The sequence below is a fragment of the Epinephelus lanceolatus genome, chromosome 22 (assembly GCF_041903045.1).
Source record: "Epinephelus lanceolatus isolate andai-2023 chromosome 22, ASM4190304v1, whole genome shotgun sequence".
Taxonomy (NCBI): Eukaryota; Metazoa; Chordata; class Actinopteri; order Perciformes; family Serranidae; genus Epinephelus; species Epinephelus lanceolatus.
In genome coordinates, this window is record NC_135755.1 from 11,073,126 (window position 1) to 11,088,537 (window position 15,412).

General features: G+C 43.9%; 1 protein-coding gene across 1 annotated transcript in view; it reads right to left on the reverse strand.

Annotated features, from left to right (window-relative positions):
- Positions 1–15,412, reverse strand: part of nwd2 (NACHT and WD repeat domain containing 2) — a 101,385-nt gene that overhangs the window by 38,955 nt on the left and 47,018 nt on the right. The window contains exon 4 of the mRNA XM_078164221.1: positions 12,367–12,483. Coding sequence (XP_078020347.1) covers positions 12,367–12,483 — 117 coding nt within the window. The remainder of the gene's footprint in view (positions 1–12,366; positions 12,484–15,412) is intronic.

Here is a 15,412-nt window from a genome sequence, read left to right on the forward strand (position 1 = left end):
TATCTAGGCTAACGGCTAACATGCTAACTATTATTTTTATGTCACTAGTCACTTGAAACAAATTTAGGACGATAGGAGACAGGTTGAAATAAACCAAAATTTCCCTTTAAACTGTCGGCGTTACTGCGTTGATCACATGCTATTTTTGCAGAGGAGGTTATAGATGGCTGAGTTTTAAAGTTAGAGTAATGACACTGGTATCATATAAAACAAGAAGATCTAATAAAATCTAGTGGTATCAACCATGTCATACTAGCTTCTCAGGAAGGGGGCGAAATAACGCTCCAGACTACTGTACGTGCACACCAAGAGCTGCAAAAGCTGCAAAGCAGCCGAGGTCGCCCAGGCAGCGGCGCTGTCCAAAACATTTTTGGCAGCTCAAGTCGCTCATGACGTCATACATTCAAACGTTCGATCGTACTTGTCAATTCAAAGGAGCCGCAAAGCAGGTTACTGGCTTGAGCACAGTGCCTTTGCCGGCTGTCCAGCCCCAAAAGGTCGGCAGACCATGAACTCGTCACATTCACATGAAACAAGGGAGATTAGCATGCTAGGCGTTATATTAGCATCGATGTATTGTGTTGAGTTTAAAAAATTCTTTCTCAATATCAACTCACCCGGCAAACCAACGACTCGGGACACGGCTTCCCACGCCTGCTCCTTTTGATTTCGGTCCCTATATATAAACAGGCTCAAATCATAAAGGACTCGGTGTCCAGATACAGCAGTGATTAGCTTCTCTCTCATTTTGAAGTAGGAACGAATGTGTGGTAGGAACTAAAGTTTCCGAGGATGTTCTCTGGGTTCCACACAAGCGATGGACATCTACTTTTAGATTGGTGGCTGGTCATTTGCAGCAGAAATGCATCATAGCTAATTTGCATAAAGTTCACGACTCCCTAAATTTCATCGGACACTCTGGTCGCCAAAACGCGGACGCTTTGCAGCTTTGCAGCTTTGCAGCTTTTGCACCCGTGGTCGCCGGGGCCCATTGAAAATGAACTGAATCAGTCACCTTTGCAGCTTTTGCAGCTCTTGGTGTGCACATACAGTTAGGCTAAATTTCAGGAAGAGGCGTTGACCTCTCACCTCAAGATATCTGAATGAAAGTGGGTTCTGTGGGTACCAACGAGTCTCCCCTTTACAGACATGTCCACGTTAGACATTTGGCTATTGGTTACAAAATAAAATGATAAATTAGCATCCCTAATCAAAGGTGTGGCTCCATTTTCCATTTCAGGCTCGATGCCTATAGCATGCGATGCAATATATGCAAAAGACAAAGTTGATGAAACACCTGAACTGATTAAACTTGGAGCAGAAAGTTGCTCTGTGTTCGACAGCAAGAAGAGGAGCGCTCTACAGCCATCTTCCTCTTAGCATTCAAGTTCGCCTCCTCTGCAGCCCGCAGTCTCCTCCAGGGCGGTCAGGTGAACCCGCAGTAAAACGCCTGTAAGATTTTAACATCGAAACATCTTAAACACTGCTGTGAGTGAAAAACTGCCACAGCTGGTATCAAAGTCAAGGTATTGAAAATGTTTTAATGACCCAGCCTTTCACAAGATCAGCAAATGTGTATTGAGCCACTGCTGAAACCAGTCCCTAAAAACTGCACCGATGTGCGACTGTTCCAGCAACGCTTTCTAAAAACTACAGTGCCCAGCTGTTTCAGGAAATTAATGGAGCTTTTATATAAATGAAACTCGGTGCTCTTAAAGATTTACATCTCCGGTAGAACAAATGGGATTGGGGCTGAAAGGGCTGCAGGGAAGTCAGACAAGTATTAGCTACGGAGAGACGCATGAACAAAGAGTTGGTTTTGGTCTTTTCACAGGATTTATTGACGGAGAATCACATCCTCTGAACATCAAAATTGATTTGAAAGGTTTCAGACTGGCAAAAGTCACTGTGTTGGTTCAGTTCTTGCAGGTTTCATTCTCAGCTGGATTCTAGGCCGCGACTATTTGCTCAGAGATGTAAACCAGCCGGTCCAGGCTATATCATGTTAGCGCTTACATCATGTTGCATGAATGGAGGAGAAGCAGAGAGAAAATAAGAGCCAGAGTATCCTCAACTATCCTCTTACACACAGTAACCCTGCTACACGGCCAGGCGAGTAGAACTGGATGAGCGGCTGCGTCCTCGAGGCATCTATCAAGTTTTCCTGTTTTTATTTTTTTTTTTACACGAGGGAATCTGAGACTGTCGGAGAGCAGAAGTAGCAGAGAGGAAAAGGAAAAAAAAAAAAAAAACAGTCATGGCTCATTGTCATGCTTAATCTCCGGGTCAGTGACACCATCACCATGCCAACCCCCTGCTATTGCCATGGAAACCGGCTTTATTGCATCGGCAGGTTAGAGAAAAGCCCCCCTTGCCCAGGTGTGTGTGTCTATGTGTATGTGTGTGTTTAACAGCCTTGCACCGCCACCTGTCTTGTGTTCAGCTGTGCCCTTTAAAAAACACTTGCTGCAATTGATTCCCACTCATAAAGAAAGACTGACAGACCCAACAAAAAGCTGGTTATGTAACAGCCGACTCCGTGTCGTCAACCAAGAAACTCTAAATCTTGATGGTCACACATGCCTGCTAATGAAAAGAACTTTGTATGGTTGTAATTTTACTCAAGCACCATTTTTCCACAGGGTGTCCAGATATCAGACACTTCAATTTAATGCTTTTTAAGACATTTGAATATAATTTTTAACCAAATTTAACACTGATTTTTGGACATATCTTTTTCAAGCGCTGCAGGTAAGTAAAAAGGAAATGGGGCTTTCACACCACGGTGCAGTAACTTGCCGCTTCAAGTCATTAAAGTCAGGGGAAGGAAGCAGAGGGGAATCGTTTTCAAGCATAGCAGTAAGGGTATGAAGTGGTTGATGCCCATGTGCACGTGCACAGATTTCCCTCTGGCTTTGGCCGATTAAATAGCGAGCATCACTGAAGCAGGAAGAGGAAAAGATGGAGGGGCTGATGATGTTGGAGTCTGAATACCTGGAGTTACAGAGCCAGCAACTTTTAAGGACAACCAGAAGAAAAACTAGGCCTGGGATCGTCCATCTATCCATCCATTTTCATCCACTTATCCGGGTCAGGCCAGCAGGCCAAACAAAGCACCCCAGACGTCCCTCTCCCCAGCAACACTTTCCAGCTCCTCCTGGGGGACCCCAAGGCTTTCCCAGACCAGATGAAATATGTAATCCCTTCAGCGTGTCTTAGGTCTGCCCCGGGGCCTCCTACTAGTTGGAAGTGCCTTGAACACCTCTAACAGGAGGTGCCCAGGAGGCATCCTGATCAGATGTCCGAATCACCTCAAGTGACCCCTTTCGACTTTTGACAAGGTACTGGGAATCTATTCTGCGCTACACATCCTGCTGTTTTTTTCTGGTTACAAGATTTTGGGCATATTTATAATATGCCAGTTTCCTTTGGCGTATTTGGCACTCGTCAAACTTTCTGGGGATCAACTTGAAAAATTCTGTAACTATCCTATACAATTGACTTTTTGGACATCTTGCTAGCGAATCTATGAGCCCTTCATGTATGGTCAAACTGTCCCAGTGTCTGTAGTGCTGGACTGCTGGTGAGTCACAAAACTGTCTGAGAATAACGTACAATAATTTATGTTGATGCACAATGAATAAAGTTGGATTACATGGTCTTAATTTATGGGCTGTTTGGAATTTTTGGGGTAATGCATACATATATGTAGAAAAATACTTTCAAATACTGATTTGGACCTTGATTACCATGGCATCGACTGAAGCATTAACGCTTCCAAATATTCTGCTCAGTCCTACGCGCTGATGAGCCCCTCTTAATCAGCACAGGGGGAATTCCATCACTGTGACAGCCCTACTTCAATATCTGATACAAGCGGCCGAAATGAGCTCGGGTAAGGAGTTCAGACATCTGGAGGGAGCTCGGAGTAGAGCCGCTGCTCCTTTGCGTCAATAGGGGTCAGTTGAGGTGGTTTGAGCATCTGATCAGGATCCTCCTGGGTGCCTCCTGTTAGAGGTGTTCAAGGCGCGTCCCACTGGTAGGAGGCCCTGGGGCAGACCCAGAACACACTGGAGGGATCACATATCTCATCTGGCCTGGAGACACCTTGTGGTCCCCCAGGAGGAGCTGGAAGAGGGACGTCTGGGGTGCTTTGCTTGGCCTGCTGCCCCTGCGACCCTGCCTCAGATAAGTGGATAAAAAAGGATGGATGGTGACAGCCCTAGTTTAGGGGCTTTTAATGACTTCTCACTGGGGGGACAGCCCTAACCCTAACCAATGAATAATTTTTATTTTTATTTATTTAATTTTTATTTTAAATTTCACCTAACTTTACGGATTTTTTTGAGGACTTGCGGACATGAATACTCATGTCATGTAATGAGATGAACAATACAATTCTTCATCTGAGCTTAAAACCCCTAATTCCTGGTGATCAGGTTGAGCTGAGGAGAAGGATTAAGTCTGTCTTTACATAGAAGTTACAATGAAGGAGATACGGAGGTTAGACGAGATGTCACTGCTGTTTGATTCGGGGCTACAGCACAGCACTGAATGATTCGTAGAGGTGAATGAGGAGCGATGTGTGAGCCAGAGTATTAAGAGGTTTCTAGTTGTTGCACAGATCCTCAGTGGCAGCAAGAAACACACCTACACTACGCACGTCAATCTCTGTTTCCTCTGTAGTGTTTCCAGGGAACCTGTTCCTCCAACTTCAAGCTCCCCTGCTCTCTTTGTCTGCCTCACACATCCCATCTCCGCCTTTCTATTTTCCTCTGTTCATCCCTTTTTCCCCCTCTGATGCATGCACTGGGCTCTGAGACAGTTGTGGGGCTGCAGACCCCCAGATCGGCTTCACTTTGAAGTCTCCACTTACTGCCATGTGGTTGTGTGTATATGTGTGTGTGTGTGTGTGTGTTAGCCGGGGGAGACACTCGGGCAGCAGCATGAGGTGGGCATCTTTAGCGAGTTAAGGTGATGACAGTGGTGGGTGTTTAGAAAGTGCGAGCGGCTGTCAACAGTTTGAAACAGACAGAGAACAAGAAGAAAATGAGAGAAATTAAAACACAGTGAGCCAAGAAGAGCCTGGGAACAATGCACAATGACTCACACACCGACGCACCGCTTGAAACCTACTGTATGTTATCGCAGAAACAAAGAGACCCTAAATTCTGCTGACGTTTTCCCCTTCCTCACATACATATCTAGGTCTACCACCCTGTAAAAATAAACAACGGCGCTCCGGAGACGGCCCAGACAACCCAGAACTGTCACAAACGGGGATCCAAGTCCCTGATCAAAGGCACCGCCGCTGCCACTGGGAACTCCCCAGTCCAGGAAACAGGGCTGGCCAGCCCATGTGTGCGGGGAGCCGGACTGCAGGGACCACAGCAGCTGGCTCTGACAAGTCTGAATGGGACTTCATTCTGTGGAGCGACGGTGGCCTCCCTTCATTCACCACCGAGATGAGCGAGTCAAACATGCCATTAAAAATTTAACCAGCCAGATGGGGAGGACATGCAGTATAGATGTATGTGTGTATCTCTTGAGTGTGTGTGGGTGTATACAGGGGTGTAAAGAGTCTGTATCACCCAGAGTCAAACTGATTCTCAATCTCCTGACAGAGAAAATGCCTTGGGTCAAGATGCTCTGTTTGTATGTGCCCGTGTGGGTGTGTGTTTGAAAGCAGGAGAGAGGAAGGAAGATGAAGAAAGAACAAAGAGCCGTGTGTGCGCGCACCTACTTTCCCTCGGCGTGTTGTGTGGTGTTGGTCGAGGTCACTTGAGGTTAAGATGGTGAAATTGCAGCAGGGACAGAGGGCGGCAGGGCTGATGGGAATGAATGAGATCAACACGGCGTGTATGACACCGCGGCAAACACCAAGCCAGCAGCACAAAAGTGGGGAGAGCGTCACTTCTTCTCAGCTCAGATCTGGTAATTTCACTCCAGGTTAGTCTGATTGAGCTCACATCGTACAGCCCAGTATCACACACATCTCAGTGGGATTTAGAGGCCGTGACATCGAATTTCACTTTAGCACATAAGGACAAAAAGTACCAAAGAAAGCAGAGACGGCCAACATTATCAGCAACTAAGTTTCAAAGTGCAGGGGTCAATACCAAAGTACTCAAGCAAGAAATGCTTTATATTGCTGGAATGTTGCCGCACTACTGGAATAGAAAAAGTGTGCACGTACCGTCGATTAGATGGAGAGAAGATGTGGCAAGAAATGTTCTTCTAACAACTGTATTTAATGATATATATGTTTTATGGCCTGAAAACAAATCATGTTTGCTGCTCGTGCTCAAAACATATTCCACATACATATCTAACGCACCCTTTTCTAGATGCTGCTGTATATATCCAACGGACCCTTCTCTAGTTGCTGCAACATGTATCTGAAGCACCCTCTCTTGAGATGTAATGCATATGAAATGCACCCCTCTCTAGACGCTGCAACTTATATCTAACACACCCTTTCCTAGTTGCTGCAACATATATCCAATGCACCCTATTTTAGATGTTACAGCATACAAGTATATCCAGCACACCTTTCTCTAGTTTCTACAATGTATATCTATTGCACCCACCTCTAGATGCAGCAGCGTAAATCCAACGCATCCATCTCTAGTTGATGCAGCATATATCCAACGCACCTTTTTCTAGATGCTGCATCATATATCCAACACACCCTTCTTTAGATGCTGTAACGTATATCCAACACACCTTTTACTAGATGCTGCAACATATATCCAACACACCCTTCTCTAGATGCTGTAACATATATCCAACGCACCCTTTTCTAAATGTTGCAAGATATATCCAACGCACCCTTTTCTAGATGCTGCAACATATATCCAACGCACTCTTCTCTAGATGTTGCAACATATATCCAACGCACTCTTCTCTAGATGCTGCAACATATATCCAACGCACTCTTCTCTAGATGCTGCAACATATATCCAACGCACCCTTCTCTAGGTGCCGCAACATATATCCAACACACCCTTCTCTAGATGCTGTAACATATATCCAACGCACCCTTTTCTAGATGTTGCAACATATATCCAATGCACCCTTTTCTAGATGCTGCAACATATATCCAACGCACTCTTCTCTAGATGCTGCAACATATATCCAACGCACCCTTCTCTAGGTGCCGCAACATATATCCAACACACCCTTTTCTAGGTGCTGCAACATATATCCAACACACCTTTCTCTAGTTGCTGCAACACATATCCAACGCACTCTTCTCTAGATGCTGTAACATAAATCCAACGCATCCGTCTCCTTTTCTAGATACTGCAATATATTCAACTCCTCTCCAGTTGCTACAACATATATCCAATGCACCCTTGTCTAGACGCTGCAATTCAGATCAAATGCACCCATCTCTATTTGCCGCAACATATATCAAACACACCCTCTCTTGAGATGCAATGCATATTAAATGCACCCTTCTCTATTTGCTGCAACTAATATCCAACACACCCTTCTCGAGTTGCTGCAACATATATCCAACACACCTTTCTCTAGATGCTGCAACATATATCCAACACACCCTTCTCTAGATGCTGCTACATATATATATCCAACACACCCTTTGCTAGATGCTGCAACATATATCCAACCCACCCTTTTCTAGATGCTGCAACATATATCCAACAAACTCTTCTCTAGATGCTGCAACATATATCCAACCCACCCTTTTCTAGATGCTGCAACATATATCCAACAAACTCTTCTCTAGATGCTGCAACATATATCCAACACACCCTTTTCTAGATGCTGCTACATATATATATCCAACACACTCTTCTCTAGATGCTGTTACATAAATCCAACGCACTCTTCTCTAGATGCTGTAACATAAATCCAACGCATCCGTCTCCTTTTCTAGATACTGCAATATATTCAACTCCTCTCCAGTTGCTACAACATATATCCAATGCATCCTTGTCTAGACACTGCAATTCAGATCAAACGCACCCATCTCTATTTGCCGCAACATATATCAAACACACCCTCTCTTGAGATGCAATGCATATGAAATGCACCCTTCTCTATTTGCTGCAACTAATATCCAACACACCCTTCTCGAGTTGCTGCAACATATATCCAACGCACCCTTCTCGAGTTGCTTCAACATTTATCTAACACACCTGTCTCTAGCTGCTGCAATATATATCAAACGGATCCTTCCTTAGTTGCTAAAACTTATATCAAACGCACCCTGCTCTAGTTGCTGCAATATATCCAACATACCCCTTTCTAGTTGCTGCAACATGTATCTAAATGCACCCTCTCATCAGATGCTGCAACGCATATTGAACGCACCTTTTTCTAGATGCTGCACCTTATATCCAGGACACTACTCTCTCTGCAGTAATGCAATACAACGTGAATCCAATGCACCCTTCTCTTGATGTTGCAACAAGCAGTATATCCAACACATCTGTCTTGAGTTGCTGCAACATATATCCAACGCACCCTTTTCTAGATACTGCAATATATCCAACATACCCTTTACCAGTTGCTGTAACATATATCCAACACACCTTTCTCTAGATGCTGCAACACAAATCTAATGCACCCTTTGGCAGAAGGCGGTCTATTCGAGCTATCTGCTTGTGGATTTTTGTTCATGCCTGCTATAAGGTCCATTTACTAGCTTTTTCTGGCACTTTCAACCACATCTCATGCTCTTCATCAGCACATGGAGTTCTCTGAGTTGTCAAGTAGTAGCTGGTGTCATGGTCTTTCTTGAAGGGTGTGTTTGCTATCATGGGTCCTTAAACTCTGCTGTATTGAGGTTGATGTATGGTCATGAGAAGTGATGAGTTTGGAGCCTTGATGCTAAATTTAAATTACAAAGAAAAGCCATTAACAGCTCGGAGTTATTCAAACATATGGGGGAGTTGTGCAGCGAGACACTGTAATCTATCTGGTTACTGAGGCTGTTTTACTTGTTAGCAGCATGTTCATGGAGCAAGTGATACTGGCCTGATTTAAGGAGCAGCACTCCACTGGAAATAAACCAGAATGAATCATTAAGCTGCACATGTTTCCCACTGAAAAGTGTGTTTGTGTGCTTGTTAGTGTAAGAGAGAAAGAGAACAACAACTTGTGAATGAACAAGGAAGGAGAGGATGGAAGAAGCGGTGCATGGAGGCAGTCTGGGGAAGGAGATTATGCTCCCTGGAGACCGGGGCTCCTGTCCTACCCATAATGCATTACGTCTCCCTGTGATCTCTCACCTCAATTTCAACCTCTAGAAACGGATCTGTTCCATTTGAATAATTCACCATCAATTTCTCTTCCCGTCGTCCCTTCCCCTCTTCACTCCTGTCTTCAGTCGTTTCCTTCCTCGTGCCTGACTTTTTTTTTTTTATGTGGCCTAAAATTATCTTAAAAAGATCAGTGAAATGTCAGCCGTAATTACGCGTCCTGCCACTCTCTCTCCCTCCTGGCAGAGGTCTTCACATAACTCATTCATACAAGTGTAATTTTAGCTTTGCTGGGATTTTCAGTATTTCCAATATGCCTGCTCAAGATAAGATACTCTCCTCTGGTCTGCACTCCAGTAAAGATGACTTTGCATTGACCATCGTGCTTCTGAAGTGGTTTCACTTTTGTTGCTGTTCAGGTCACCTAACCAACCCATCAGGTAACATGAATGAAAATATATTATTTACTGAAGTGATGAAGTTACTGACATCAGGACCCAAATCAACTATCAGGGCAGCACCACATATCTGTCAGCATCAACACTGCGCTGTGCGCATTTGCAACAATCACTTTGCTGGACTTGCGATGTCATGTGAGGCAAATTAACTCAAACATGTCTTGCTACAACTTTTTTGCTGCTTGATATGCAAGAATAACGTGCACAGTTTTCATTTTCCATGACTAATGTGACCAACCAAGCGTTCCAGTTTAAGACAGGTTATGTGTGTGCATGATGTAGTCTGGTGGTGTTTGTTATGGGAGTTACGAGTCTCCTGCATGTGTGTATAGAAAGTACCGTAAGCGGGCTGGCAAATGTTGCAGATACAGTGACGTGGTTGTTTTTCCAAAGCTACAGTGGTCAGCAGGAAGTGTCTAAATAAACTCAGGTTCAAGTACAATGACAGTGAAAAAGGGCTGTGTTTTATTTCTCTGCACAAATGAAGTAAAGCATGTGTTTAATGCAATGTTCTCATGACGTTTCACAACCATTCTCAATCAGACTGTAAAAGCTAGGTACCAGCTACAAGCCATGCTAAAGCTAAGTGAGTTAGGCTAAAGCTACATAAGTTAAGCTAAAGCTAACTGAATTAGGCTAAAGCTATTTGAGTTAAGCTAAAGTTATTAAAGTTAGGCTAAAGCTAACTAAATTAGGCTAAAGCTATTTGATTTAGGCTAAAGCTAACAGAGTTAGGCTAAAGCTATGTAATCTAGGCTAAAGCTTTTTGAGTTAGGCTAAAGATAACAAAGTTAGGCTAAAGCTATTTGAGTTAGGCTATAGCTATCTGAGTTAAGCTAAGGCTTTTTGAGTTAGGCTAAAGCTATCCGAGTTAGACTAAAGCTATCTGAGTTAGGCTAAGCTATGTGAGTTAGGCTAAAGATAACAAAGTTAGGCTAAAGCTATTTAAGTTAGGCTATAGCTATCTGAGTTAAGCTAAGACTTTTTAAGTTAGGCTAAAGCTATTAAAGTTTGGCTAAATATCATTGAGTTAGGCTAAAGCTACATACGTTATGCTAAAGCTATCTGATTTAGGCTAAATATAACTGAGTTAAACTAAAGCTAACTGAGTTAGGCTAAAGCTATTTGAGTTAAGATAAAGTTCTTAAAGTTAGGCTAAAGCTAACTAAATTAGGCTAAAGCTATCTGAGTCAGGCGAAAGCCATATGAGTTAGGCTAAAGCTAACAGAGTTAGGCAAAAGCTATTTAATCTAGGCTAAAGCTTTTTGAGTTAGGCTAAAGCTATCTGAGTTAGACTCAAGCTATCTGAGTCAGGCTAAGCTATGTGAGTTAGGCTAAAGATAACTGAGTTAGGCTTCCTGAATTTAAGTTAGGCTGAAGCTATTTAAGTTAGGCTATAGCTATCTGAGTTAAGCTAAGGCTTTTTAAGTTAGGCTAAAGCTATCTGGGTTAGGCTAAGCCTATTGGAGTTAGGCTAAAGCTATGTGAGTTTGGCTAAAGCTGTCTGAGTTAGGCAAAAGCTAACTGAGTTACATTAAGGCTATTTAAGTTAGGCTCAAGATGTTTGAGTTAGGCTGAAGCTAATGGAGTTAGCTCAAAGACACCAGAGTTCTTCCAACAAGGGTTCAGAGCTGTAAGGCTGAACATTAATCTGCAAGAGATGAGGAGGAAAGCAACATAAGGGAGCCACTTCATTTTAGGGTATGTCAGGGTTCAATTTTAATGTTTACTTTCCTTGTCCTGTCGGGCAAGTGGATCAAAAAATCTACCTGCCCAAAGTCAGTTTTTACTTCCCCAACACAAATCGTTTTATGTATAAGCAGTTGTCAAATCACAACTTTGAGTTACAACCCTGATTTATCCACCGCACTCTCAAAGTTGCAGCAAACTGTGCCATACATAGAGTTTGACCCACATCCTCTAACACCACCCTGTTTCCAGGGTCATGGAGATGCCTGAACTTTGCCTTTACGCGCCGCCATTTTCTTGTGAGGACCCAAACAATCCCGGAACTCTCAGCAGAGATGGGAAGAAAGCAAGATGTCTCACTCCTTAGCTTCTCCCATCATCTGCTCCAGAAAATAATGTGTTTAATTTTTTTTTTTTTTTTTTTTTTTTTTTACAACTTACAGATCGGGTAGGTAAGTTGCTTCATTTCTTGCATTTCTGATATGACATTTTACTTGCTGTAGGCAATCTGGCAACCCTTATTGTTGAGCCCTGATATGAGGACAGTAGTGTCATGGTGAGTCAACCACTGTATTAAACTAACCTAACTTCCCCCTCCGCAAGTCATCAGTTGAAAATTACTGTCATACAGTAAACACATAGAAGAACAGGGTAAAAGGCTGCTGTCATTTTTTTCAAATACAACCACACAACGACTCATAAAAAGACAAGTCTGCACGAAAAATTAGATTTCACTGTTATTATGTAGTTTCACACAGCTGTTAGACCTTCAGAGGCAAACAGCCTGGGAACAATCCAGCTTTAATGCCATATCAGGGCCATGTAATAAGATAGAGAGGGATGGTGGGAAACACTGAACACATTTTCTGGACACAGTGATGTGAACTGCGATAACATCCCAAACAGCCTCATGACATCCATTACATTTCTAACCGTAAACCCGCGTGGCGTTGTGTGTATGTGTGTGTGTTTATGTGTGTGACACTTACGACAAAACACGGTCCCGCTGAGGTCTTTAGACATTCCTCCAGGAGCTTCATTCGGAGTCGCTGCAGCTCTGGACTGTCCCACTCCTCTGGGTCCACGCCCCAGTACAGGTCCACCACCTGAGAACACACAAACATGGACCCACAGTTACTTTATGCTCTGATATAAGCAAAAATACAAATTCTGTTAATTCAGTTTTGTGCAGAATCTTTCTCCTACATCTAAATAGTGAAGTCTCTCTTGTCCTTTGTGAATTATTTCCACTATAGACAAAAATAAATAGCACAGCCATCTTCCTCAGCTCGCAACAGAGCGAGTAAATGATAGATTTTCCTGTTTAAGAAACAAGGTTATACACTCGCTACTTTGCAGAGAGACTTTGCTGTCACAGTCCCAGTCCTTGACTATCATCAGTGCTACGTATAGTATGCATAGTATAGTCAAGGACTGAAATGTTTGCTGCTGTTTTTATTCACCTTTTATTATTTTTTTGCACTTTGAGCACCCTTATTTTTTGTGCACAGATGTCCTAAATAAACAATTTTTTGCACTGATCTCAGCCTGTGGACATTTTTGTGGCTGTCCAGTGCGGTTGCATTGGTGTGCAGGTATCTTCTGTGCCGCCCTTTCTTGTTTGTCCATTGTAGCGACTACTGACGCAGCCAAGACAGACTTTTTTTGTTGCCCTCAGTATGCAAAGTTTCACAGCAGTTGCATTACAACAACGGTTTGGTTAAAATAGTCGACTGATCTGATTGTAATTGGCATGTGAAGCTTTAACCTCTTTAATCTCGCCGGTAGTAAACGGGCCACGGCGCTAAATTACTTACGAATGTAGCATTGAGAGGCTTCAGTGTTACCAGCTCTTTTATCTTTAACTGTTAGCTTGACATGGGAACCCTGTATTACTGACATAATATAGAAAAGAAAGTAGACCAGATCGGCAGATCGGTGCTGCAGTGATGGTTTTGGCTCTGTAACTTTACGTTCAGACCAGAAGCTTCCAAAGATGCAAAGTCTCTTGCGGACGCCCACGAAGCATGACTATCAAAAATATTTGTGGCAGCTTTGGTCGCTCTAGTCGCTCATCACGTGAATCATTGAACGTTCGATCGTGCTTGTCAATTTAAAGGAGCCGCAAACTGGACTACTGGCTTGACAGCAGCGTAGTTGCTGCTTGCTGTTGTCCAGTCAGAAAGCTCATAGTTGGCCTACAGAAAGTTATGTTTGGTCAATGAAAACAGAAAACGTATGTCATCCCATTTAAACCAAGCGATGAAGACTTGCATGCTACGTTGCAACATTAGCCTCCAATTCTCTCCTCTGTTACGAACATTACACATTTTAAAACTCACCAGACCAACCAACTACCTCCGCGACGCCGTCCCAAGCCTCATTCTTTTTATTTTGGTCTCTGTAACCAAACAGCGACACATTATAATGGACTGAGTGGGCGCCAACGCAAGTAATCAACTTCTCGATATCCATTGTTGGAACAAGTGTGCTGTAGGAACCAAAGTTACATGGCTTGTTCTCTGGGAACCGCTTCATCGAAGCACGTCAGCATTCCGATTGGACCCGCTCCGGTCGCTTTGGTCACCTAAGACGCACGGCTGACGACCAAGTCGCCGAGCTCTCATTGAAAATTAAAGACTTCCCCCGTTTTGGAAGATCTGGTCGCTGTTGGTGTGAACGTACACTAAGGAGCTTAAGGAACAGATGCAAAGCTCAGTAGCCAGCTTCTCGCTTTCAGGGCACCTTTTCCTCCTGTTTGACGTTGAATCCGGTGGCTCTGTGGAGCTCTGTTGCCAGTCTCAGAGCTCCGTAGCTGGCTTCCATGCTTCGGAAGCGGTGCTCTCATCCAGATACGCTCTCAGGTTCCAAAATTTGGCACCGATGGATTTAACATTAATTTGTACTCAGTAGCGCTCACATAAATTGGTTGGTACCCTTAGAAGTATTGAGTTAGGTACCCAATAGTCTCTCTATATAGACTCTACATTCAGTGAATGTAGAGTCTGTAGGCAAACCCAAGAGATCTTGCCTCCGGAAGAAGAGCGGAAGAGCCCTGGTTTCTGGTTGTAGGCTGTTTGTAGTCCGCGTGATTTTGACCAATCACATTTGAGCCGGCTGCAGTTGTTGCCAGGTTAAACGGTCCGTGCGGTGAACTAACGAGGCGGAACATAACTGGCGTCACTGCAAACTCTGAATCCATCGCAATGGTTCAGCATATTTAGTCGGAAACAGAAATTCGCCTCCTTCGCCCAAATCAAACCAGAATGCCAAAAAATCAGGGGTCTGCCCCCAGAGGCTGTATCCGCCGTCTGCCGGAAGTCAGACGCCGAATACAGCCGATGGGTTCCGAGAATGGGTACCCAACACTGATGTTGTCAGACACAGTAACAATTTGAGCCTGTCAGTGGCAAAGAAGAGCACCTTTAATGGACGCGAATTTGCAGGCTGTTTGCTGCTGCTGGCTGCAGCACTCTCAGACAATACTGGACCAATTTAAAACACTGTCGCTCCCATTAGTCACTGAGACACAAAGACATAGGAAAATAGAGTCCAAGTTGAAAAAACAAAGGCACCCTTTAAGGGAGTTTGAGGAAACCTGATGCCAAGTTTTGGGTTTTCCAAATGCAACAAAGAGTAATTAAACAATGAGGATCAGCAGGCTTACTCTCTGAAATCTCACTCGAACTAATGCCATTGCTGTTTTCAGCTCTGACTTACACACACACACACACACACACACACACCTGCTCTGTGCCACTGAGAACCCCTCCACCACTCTGAGCGTTAGAGGCCAGCAGGGAGCAGCAACTGAACACACACGCATCCACACACACACTCCACAGAGGGGGTCTCCCTCTACACATTCGTCACAAGGTTTGGCAGTTCAGACAATTCCAAGTGTAAACACACCACAGAGAGACACAAGGAAACACACCACGCTGCTCAAAGAGGAAAACAAGCCCTCCTACCGGCTGCTTCCTGCGTCTCTGATTGTTTTTAGTGCGCTAGTTGAGGCCTTACGAGAAGATGCTG